The following is a 10,720-nucleotide window of genomic DNA, read 5'->3' on the forward strand; positions in this document are numbered from 1 at the left end:
TGTGTGGCCTCCACGTGCCTGTATGACCTCCCTACAACGCCTGGGCATGCTCCTGATGAGGTGGCGGATGGTCTCCTGAGGCATCTCCTCCCAGACCTGGACTAAAGCATCCGCCAACTCCTGGACAGTCTGTGGTGCAACGTGGCGTTGGTGGATGGAGCGAGACATGATGTCCCAGATGTGCTCAATTGGATTCAGGTCTGGGGAACGGGCGGGCCAGTCCATAGCATCAATGCCTTCCTCTTGCAGGAACTGCTGACACACTCCAGCCACATGAGGTCTAGCATTGTCTTGCATTACGAGGAACCCAGGGCCAACCGCACCAGCATATGGTCTCACAAGGGGTCTGGGGATCTCATCTCGGTACCTAATGGCAGTCAGGCTACCTCTGGGGAGCACATGGAGGGCTGTGCGGCCCCCCAAAGAAATGCCACCCCACACCATGACTGACCCACAGCCAAACCGGTCATGCTGGAGGATGTTGCAGGCAGCAGAAGGTTCTCCACGGCGTCTCCAGACTCTGTCACGTCTGTCACGTGCTCAGTGTGAACCTGCTTTCATCTGTGAAGAGCACAGGGCGCCAGTGGCGAATTTGCCAATCTTGGTGTTCTCTGGCAAATGCCAAACGTCCTGCACGGTGTTGGGCTGTAAGCACAACCCCCACCTGTGGACGTCGGGCCCTCATACCACCCTCATGGAGTCTGTTTCTGACCGTTTGAGCAGACACATGCACATTTGTGGCCTGCTGGAGGTCATTTTGCAGGGCTCTGGCAGTGTTCCTCCTGCTCAAAGGCGGAGGTAGCGGTCCTGCTGCTGGGTTGTTGCCCTCCTACGGCCTCCTCCACATCTCCTGATGTACTGGCCTGTCTCCTGGTAGCGCCTCCATGCTCTGGACACTACGCTGACAGACACAGCAAACCTTCTTGCCACAGCTCGCATTGATGTGCCATCCTGGATGAGCTGCACTACCTGAGCCACTTGTGTGGGTTGTAGACTCCGTCTCATGCTACCACTAGAGTGAAAGCACCGCCAGCATTCAAAAGTGACCAAAACATCAGCCAGGAAGCATAGGAACTGAGAAGTGGTCTGTGGTCACCACCTGCAGAACCACTCCTTTATTGGGGGTGTCTTACTAATTGCCTATAATTTCCACCTGTTGTCTATTCCATTTGCACAACAGCATGTGAAATGTATTGTCAATCAGTGTTTCTTCCTAAGTGGACAGTTTGATTTCACAGAAGTGTGATTGACTTGGAGTTACATTGTGTTGTTTAAGTGTTCCCTTTATTTTTTTGAGCAGTGTATATATTTACGGCCAGTGTGTCATTGTGATCTCTGTTGGAATCGTCAGTCCTTCTGTTGGAGAGTCAGTTCATCATCGTCTCTCTCTCTGCCTCCCTGAAGATCGAAAGTATTTCGTGGTTAGAATGTGTACTTCAGAGTACCATTCAGAAATTATCTCATAGAATAGATGTTTCGGCGGTTGTCGGTCTTCGCATCCCAGATTGACATATTTTCTAGCTGCAGACTAGTAATTAGTATCTAAGATTTGCTCTTGTTCTGTCGGGCTCGATAGTCTCCGAGTTTAACCATTTCCACCGGTGTAGCCAATGCTCCACGTGGTATGGTTAGGAATTCAACAACCATTGTAACCTAAGCTTATACTGAGGTTTTTGTGGTCTAAACTCAACCTGTGCCCCCTCGGTGTCCATCGAGGTACACGTGGTCTGAAGAGGATTTCCTCAGGAGGGGTTTTTATTCGTAACAGCAGAAAAGGGTGATTCCATGACGCCAGATCATGTCTGTGCTCACGGGGGTGGGCCAATTACTTAGTTAAACTTTAAAGGGAATACAATTCTTTCACATTAAAGGTTTAACATCATATTACATCATTTCACACACAGTTTCATCTTAACTCATTAATTTTATACAAGAATTAGATGCAAACCTCATAATTGAGAAATGTACATACAGTTGAAGTCGGAAGTTTACATACACCTTAGCCAAATACATTAAACTCAATTATTCACATTTCCTGACATCTAATCCTAGTAAAAATTCCCTGTCTTAGGTCAGTTAGGATCACCACTTTATTTTAAGAATGTGAAATGTCAGAATAATAGTAGAGAGAATGATGTATTTCAGCTTTTATTTCTTTCATCACATTCCCAGTGGGTCAGAAGTTTACATACAATCAATTAGTATTTGGTAGCATTGCCTTTAAATTGTTTAACTTGGGTCAAACGCTTCAGGTAGCCTTCCACAAGATTCCCACAATAAGTTGGGTGAATTTTGGCCCATTCCTCCTGACAGAGCTGGTTTTGCCTACACAGTCAGGTGTGTAGGCCTCCTTGCTCGCACAAGCTTTTTCAGTTCTGTCTACAAATGTTCTATTGGATTGAGGTCAGGGATTTGTGATGGCCACTCCAATACCTTGACTTTGTTGTCCTTGAGCCATTTTGCCACAACTTTGGAAGTATGCTTGGGGTCATTGTCCATTTGGAAGACCCATTTGCGACCAAGCTTTAACTTCCTGACTGATGTCTTGAGATGTTGCTTCAATATATCCAGTGAAGTGCACCAGTTCCTCCTGCAGCGAAGCACCCCCACAACATTATACTGCCACCCCCGTGCTTCACGGTTGGGATGGTGTTCTTCAACTTGCAAGCTTCCCCCTTTTTCCTCCAAACATAACGATGGTCATTATGGCCAAACTGTTCTATTTTTGTTTCATCAGAGGACATTTCTCCAAAAAGTACGATCTCTGTCCCCATGTGCAGTTGCAAACCGTAGTCTGACTTTTTTAATGGTGGTTTTGGAGCAGTGGCTTCTTCCTTGCTGAGCGGCCTTTCAGGTTATGTCGATATAGGACTCGTTTTACTGTGGAAATAGATACGTTTGTACCTGTATCCTCCAGCATCTTCACAAGGTCCTTTGCTGTTGTTCTGGGATTGATTTGCACTTTTCGCACCAAAGTACATTCATCTCTAGGAGACATAAGGCGTCTCCTTCCTGAGTGGTATAATGGCTGCGTGGTCCCATGGTGTTAATACTTGTGTACTTTTGTTTGTACAGATGAACATGGTACCTTCAGGCGTTTGGAAATTGCTCCCAAGGATGAACCCGACTTGTGGAGGTCTCAAAAAAAATCGGAGGTCTTGGCTGATTTCTTTTGATTTTCCCATGATGTCAAGCAAAGAGGCACTGAGTTTGAAGGTAGTCCTTGAAATACATCTACAGGTACACCTCCAATTGACTCAAATGATGTCAGTTAGCCTATCAGAGGCTTCTAAAGAAAGGATATAATTTTCTGGAATTTTACAAGCTTTTTAAAGGCACAGTCAACTTAGTGTATGTAAACTTCTGACCCACTGGAATTGTGATACAGTGAGTTATAAGTGAAAGAATCTGTTTGTAAACAATTGTTGGAAAAATGACTTGTGTCATGCACAAAGTAGATGTCCTAACCGACTTGCCAAAACTATAGTTTGTTAACAAGAAATTTGTGGAGTGGTTGAAAAACGAGTTGTAATGACTCCAACCTAAGTGTATGTAAACTTCCGACTTCAACTGTATAAGCTCATTGTCAAACGTGTGAGGCACTCGATGCCCATTAGTTGCTCTTTAACATGGTGCTACTTCACTCAACCCTGTTTTAAAAGTCTCCCTTCCTAACTGTTTTACCTTCCCTGAGACCAACCAGAAATGTTTCCTTGGCCAAATATTCTGAACTGTATTCAGAGATATAGTCATGTGTGTTTCCTGTCTTCTCTGAGGTCACCAAATGAAACACACTCGTCATATCTGTCATAAGTGTCCACAGACCATTCCCACAAGTGGACATTTTGTATCAAAATCCTCATTTTGGGGATTTAGGAGTTCGCCATGTGAAATCCTTTGTTCTCTCTATGTGTCTCTTTCTGCATGGCCGGGGGGAGAGAGTCTCCTCCAGGAATTTACGACCTGAGAAAACAGAACCTGGGTGTAGGAGAGAGCGAGGGGGAAGCCACTAGCTATACCCAAAAAGGGTCACATCGTGACAGAGTACACCTTATTCAGTCAAACCTGTGCAGGGCCCAGTTTCCCAAAAGCATCTTAAGGCTAATTTCATCGTTAGAACCTTCATAGGAGCATAAATCTCAGAATATTTTCCCGAAACAATTGTTACTAAAGTTGCACTTGAAAACGCTCATTATTTACCGACTGCCTGAGACCACTACCACTGAACAGCTACAGTGGTTTCAGAAAGTATTCTCACCCTTTGACTTTTCCCATTTTCTTACAGCCTGAATTTAACATGGATTCAATAGAGATTTTGTGTCACTGATCTACGCACAATACCCCATAATATCAAAGTGGAATTGTGTTTTTAGAAATGTTTACAAATTAATAAAAAATGTCTTGAGTCAATAAGTATTCAACCCTTTTGTTATGACAAGCCTACATAAGTCCAAGAGTAAAAATGTGCTTAACAAGTCACATAATAAGTTGCATGGACTACCCCATCTCTGTACCCCACACACACAATTATATGTAAGGTCCCTGAGTCAAGCAGTGAATTTCAAGCACAGATTCGACCACAAAGACCAGGCAAGTTTTACAATGGTAAGCAAAGGGCACCTATTGGTACATGGGTAAAGAAAACAGACATTGAATATCTCTTTGAGTATGGTGCAGTTATTAATTACACTTTGGATGGTGTATCAATACACCCAGTCATTAGAAAGATACAGGTGTCCTTCATAACTCAGTTGTCGGAGAGGAAGGAAACCGCTCAGGGATTTCACAAAGAGAACAATGGTGATTTTAAAATAGTTACAGAGTTTAATGGCTGTGATAGGAGATAAATGAGGATGGGTCAACAACACTGTAGTTACTCCACAATACTAACATACTGTAAAGGACAGAGTGAAAAGAAGGAAGCCTGTACAGAATAAACATATTCCAAAACATACATCCTGTTTGCAATACGGGACTAAAGTAAAACTGCAAAAAATGTGGCAAAGAAATGTACTTTATGTCCTGAATACAAAGTGTTATGTTTGGGGCAAATCCAATGAAACACATCACTGAGTACCGCTCTTCACATTTTCATAAGCACAGGCAAAATCCTAGAGGAAAACTTGGTTCAGTCTGTTTTCCAACGGACATTGGGAGACAAATTCACCTTTCAGCAGGACAATTACCTTAAACACAAGGCCACATATACACTGGAGTTGCTTACCAAGACGATATTGAATGTTCCTGAGTTGCCTAGTTACAGTTTTAGTTTGAAAATCTATCGCAAGACTTGACAATGGCTGTCTAGCAATGATCAACAACCAACTAGACAGAGCTTAAAGAATATTTGTAAGACAAATGTAACAATATTGTACAATCCAGGTGTGCAAAGCTCTTAGAGACTTACCCAGAGAGGCACACAGCTTTAATTGCTGCCAAAGGTGGTTCTAGCATGTATTTCCTCAGGGAGTAGAATACTTATCCAATCAGAGGGTGAATGGGCAAGACAAAAGATTGAAGTGCCTTTGAAAGGGGTATGGTAGTAAACTCAGCAAAAAAAGAAACATTATGTGTTTTATAAAATGAAGGGGAAAAAATACATGTATGATAAAATCTGGAAACCTTACATTGACCATCTTGAGGAGTGTGACATTACCTAACAGACATAATGGTGTTTGAATGTTATATGTGCACGGAGTGCTCTTTCAGAGGGTGAATGGGCAAGACAAAATATTTAAGTGCCTTTGAAAGGGGTATGGTAGTAAACTCAGCAAAAAAAGAAACGTCCTCTCACTGACAACTGCGTTTATTTTCAGCAAACGTAACATGTGCAAATATTTGTATGAACATAACAAGATTCAACAACTGAGACATAAACTGAACAAGTGCCACAGACATGGGACTAACAGAAATTGAATAATGTGTCCCTGAACAAAGGGGGGGGGGGGAAATCAAAGTAACAGTCAGTATACGGTGTGGCCACCAGCTGCATTAAGTACTGCAGTGCATCTCCTCCTCATGGACTGCACCAGATTTGCCAGTTCTTGCTGTGAGATGTTACCCCACTCTTCCATCAAGGCACCTGCATGTTCCCGGACATTTCTGGGCGGGAATGGCCCTAGCCCTCACCCTCCGATCCAACAGGTCCCAGACGTGCTCAATGGGATAGAGATCCGGGCTCTTCGCTGGCCATCGCAGACCACTGACATTCCTGTCTTGCAGAAAATCACGCACAGAATGAGCAGTACGGTTGGTGGCATTGTCATGCTGGAGGGTCAAGTCAGGATGAGCTTGCAGGAAGGGTGAGGGAGGAGGATGTTTTCCCTGTAAATGACAACAAGCTCAGTCCGATGATGCTGTGACACACCGCCCCAGACCACGACGGACCCTCCACCTCCAAATCGATCCCGCTCCAGAGTACAGGCCTCGGTGTAATGCTCATTCCCTTGACGATAAACACGAATCCGACCATCACTCCTGGTGAGACAAAACCCGCGACTTGTCAGTGAAGAGCACTTTTTGCCAGTCCTGTCTGGTCCAACAACGGTGGGTTTGTGCCCATAGGCGACGTTGTTGCCGGTGATGTCTGGTGAGGACCTGCTTTACAACAGGCCTTACAAGCCCTCAGTCCAGCCTCTCTCAGCCTATTGCGGACAGTCTGAGAACTGACGGAGAGATTGTGCGTTCCTGGTGTAACTCGGGCAGTAGTTGTTGCCATCCTGTACCTGTCCCGCAGGTGTGATGTTCGGATGTACCGATCCTGTGCAGGTGTTGTTACACGTGGTCTGCCACTGCGAGGACAATCAGCTGTCCGTCCTGTCTCCCTGTAACGCTGTCTTAGGCGTCTCACAGTACAGTCATTGCAATTTATTGCCCTGGCCAAATCTGCAGTCCTCATGACTCCTTGCAGCATGCCTAAGGCACGATCATGTAGATGAGCAGGGACCCTGGATTCTTTTGGTGTTGTCAAAGTCAATAGAAAGGACTCGTCAGTGTCCTATGTTTTCAGATCTGTGACCTTAATTGCCTACTGTCTGTCAGCTGTTATTGTCTTAACGACCATTCCACAGGTGCATGTTCATTAATTGTTTATGGTTCATTGAACAAGCATGGGAAACAGTGTTTAATCCCTTTACAATGAAGATCTGTGAAATTATTTGGATTTTTATGAATTATGTTTGAAAGACAGGGTCCTGAAAAAGGGATGTTTCTTTTTTTGCTGAGTTTATACTGGTGTTTTATTTTCAATAATAATTTATTTTTATTTTTCCACTTTGATATTAGAGTATTTTGTGTAAATCTTTGACAAAAAAATTATAATTCAATTTTAATCCCACTTAGTAAAACAAAGTAGAAAAGTAAAGGGTGTGAATACTTTCTGAAGGCACTGTAAGTGTGTTGTTAGATGCTTCTTTGCCCTTCTGTGTCACTTTATACAAAGTTGCCAATGTCTTCGCAATTGAACACGCGATGGAAAAATGAAAACCGAGATGTCTGCATTAAAAATATATACAGTAGACCCCCAGACAACAACGTTCTCACGATTTTAGAGACCATTCCCTTAAGAGTTTCATTAGGTCATTACCTAACGTTTTCATAGGAATGTTCCAGTGATGTGAAAGGACTGTTTCCATAAGACCATACCCTAAATGTCAAAAGAACCTACCCATAACGTGGTTACCATTTTCTCAGAATATTCAGTATGAATGTTCTAGATATGTTTCATTGGAACCTTGCAGGACTATTCCAGTGTCTAATTTTGAGGGTTAGGAAAAATATTCCGTCAACATCATAGCAAACATACACAGAACATGGTTGCTATGTTCTCAGAATATAAGATATTAATCTTCAAGACACATTTTGTGTGCTGGGCCCCTTACTCTTTCATCATCTACATTCTCCCCCTTGGTCAGATCCTCTACCACTTCAACCTCGACTTCCAATACTACGCCAACGACAACCAGATCTACCTAAGCAGCAAATCCCTCCTCAACCTAGCCTGGTACGAACCATCTTGATCTCGCGAGCTTACATCAGGATGATTCGTTCGAGACTAGGCTTTAACCTACACATAGAACTGAATTTCCTGGCCATCTTGAGATGGCGAGTCAGTCAGGAGGGGAGAAGTCCTCAAGTTCAAGACTTTGTTCTCTCCATAGAAAAGCTACAATAGCTTAGCTTACCTCACTGTACTCACTACTTCCCTTGTTTGTTGTGATTGAATGGCAAAGACACCCCCAAGAAACACCCAAATCAAACCACACCACCAACATAACAATTTTTTTGCATTTCTTAACCAAGCTTCAAAACAAGGCCAAATCAGGAAGTTCAGTCACTATTTGACAGTTAAAGATTTCCACTAGCTTTCATGGCCACAAAGTACAAATTGGCCAATTTTTTTTTATTTTGGTCTTAATTTAATTAAGGTTAGCAGTGTGGGGCCTCCCGAGTGGTGCAACGGTCTAAGGCACTGCATCTCAGTGCTAGTGGCGTCACTACAGAACCGGGTTCAATCCTGGGCTGTATCACAACTGGCCGTGATCGGGAGTCCCATAGGGCGGAGCACAATTGGCCCAGGGTCATGAGGGTTTGGGCGGGGGCGCTTTACTTGGATCATTGCGTTCTAGCGACTCCTTGTGGCGGGCCAGGCACCTGCAGGCTGACCTCGGTTGTCAGTTGAATAATGTTTCCTCTGACATGTTGGTGTGGTTGGCTTCCGGGTTAAGTGGGCAGGTGTTAAGAAGCATGGTTTGGCAGGTCATGTTTCTGGGGACTCATGGCTTGACCTTCACCTCCCAAGCGTGTTGCAGTGATGAAAAAAAAAAAAAAATTAAATGGGGTTAGCAGTGTGGTTATGTTTAAAATATAATTTTGAGAAGAGAAATTGTAGAAATGGGCAGGATTAGACATAATTATGACTTTGTGGCTATGGAAGCTAGTGACAACCACAGTTAAGGGCATGTTCCTTTGCTCAGTCGGTGGATTGTGCAGTCGCACCTCCCTCGCATGCCTCACCTGGGACATATTTAGAGATTCCTATTTTTCTACAGTCAAAAAAACTACAATAGTCACAAGTCTGACAACCAAAGTAGCCATGACTGCACTTATTTAATAGAAGTCAACCTACAATGCCTTCAGAAAGTATTCATACCCCTTGAGTTATTCCACATTTTGTTGTGTTCCAGCGTAAATTCAAAATTGATTCAATAGATTTTTTTCTCTCACCTATCTACACACAATACCCCATAACGACAAAGTGAAAACATGTTTAGAAGGAAAGTCAGAAATACCTTATTTACATAAGTATTCACACCGCTGAGTCAATACTTTGTAGAAGCACCTTTGGCAGCGATTACAGCTGTGAGTCTTTCTGGGTACGTTTCTTTAAAAAAAACTTCAAGTTCTGAAGTTTGTTGATCATTGCTAAACAGTAATTTTTAAGTCTTGCCATAGATCTTCAAGGCAATTTAAATCAAAATTGGAACTAGGCCACTAAGGAACAGTCAACATCGTCTTGGTAAGCAACTCCAGTTTATATTTGGCTTTTGTTTTAGGTTATTGTCCTGCTGAAAGGTGAATTTGTCTCCCAGTGTCTGTTGGAAAGTAGACTGAACCAGGTTTTCCTCTAGGATTTTGTCTGTGCTTAGTTCTATACTCCCTAGTCCTTGCTGATGACAAGCATACCCATAACATGATGCAGCCACCACCATGCTTGAAAATATAAAGAGTGGTACTCAGTGGTGTTGTGTTGGATTTGCCCCAAACATAACACTTTGTATTCAAGACAAAAAGTTAATTTCTTTGCCACATTTTTTGCAGTTTTACTTTACTGCCTTATTGCAAACAGGATGCATGTTTTGAAATATGTTTATTCTGTACAAGCTTCTTTATTTTCACTCTGTCATTTAGGTTAGTATTGTTGACTAACTACAATGCTGTTGATCCATCCTCCATTTTCTCCTGTCAAAGCCATTAAACTCAAACTGTTTTAAAGTCACCATTGGCATGGTGAAATCCCTGAGTGGTTTCCTTCCTCCAGGCAACTGAGTTAGAAAGGAGGCCTGCATCTTTGTAGTGACTGGGTGTATTGATACGCCATCCAAAGTGTAATTAATAACATCAACACGCTCAAAGGAATATTCATTTTGTTCACCCGTTGTACTTTTGCAGATGTCTATAACCGATGTCAGTTGACAAATCAAAATCTGATTGCATATAATAATATATAAAAACATAAATTATTAGATACAACACTTGGAAGCCTTTCATTCTAGCCTTCTTATCAGTATACAGCACATACCCACTCATTCTCAGAATATAAAAATATATGTAAGACAAATTAAACAATACTTACAGCATTCATTAGAATTCCCATAATGAAATGTTGTGACATTGTCATGAAAGGAATTCTTGATTCCTTCCACAGTGGCTCTGGAAACGGTATTACAGATAACTGAGAAACATACAGAAAGTAATTAACTACAGTCACACTGTAGTCACACCTTTCACACCATATAAATCATACACTGTACTAGTCTACTTTGCCTACAAAATGTTTGGAAAATCATGATATGATCTTGAAAGCCTACTTCTGATTTTTTACTTCTGTCATGTTGCTAGCTAGCCCAGTGATGACTACTATGATTGGTAGATAGTGATAGATATGATAGAGACGTGTGTGTGCACCGAGCAAACATAACAGACCGAAGACCTGAAAGAC

At 42.6% G+C, this 10,720-nt stretch overlaps 1 protein-coding gene across 1 annotated transcript in view; it reads left to right on the forward strand.

Moving 5' to 3' along the window:
* Positions 1-8,018, forward strand: part of rap1gap2b (RAP1 GTPase activating protein 2b) — a 36,756-nt gene extending 28,738 nt beyond the window's left edge. The window contains exon 21 of the mRNA XM_039006196.1: positions 7,914-8,018. Within this exon, the coding sequence (XP_038862124.1) occupies positions 7,914-8,018 (105 nt within the window). The remainder of the gene's footprint in view (positions 1-7,913) is intronic.
* Positions 8,019-10,720: the final 2,702 nt, after the last annotated feature.

The sequence above is a fragment of the Salvelinus namaycush genome, chromosome 12 (genome assembly GCF_016432855.1).
Source record: "Salvelinus namaycush isolate Seneca chromosome 12, SaNama_1.0, whole genome shotgun sequence".
NCBI lineage: Eukaryota > Metazoa > Chordata > Actinopteri > Salmoniformes > Salmonidae > Salvelinus > Salvelinus namaycush.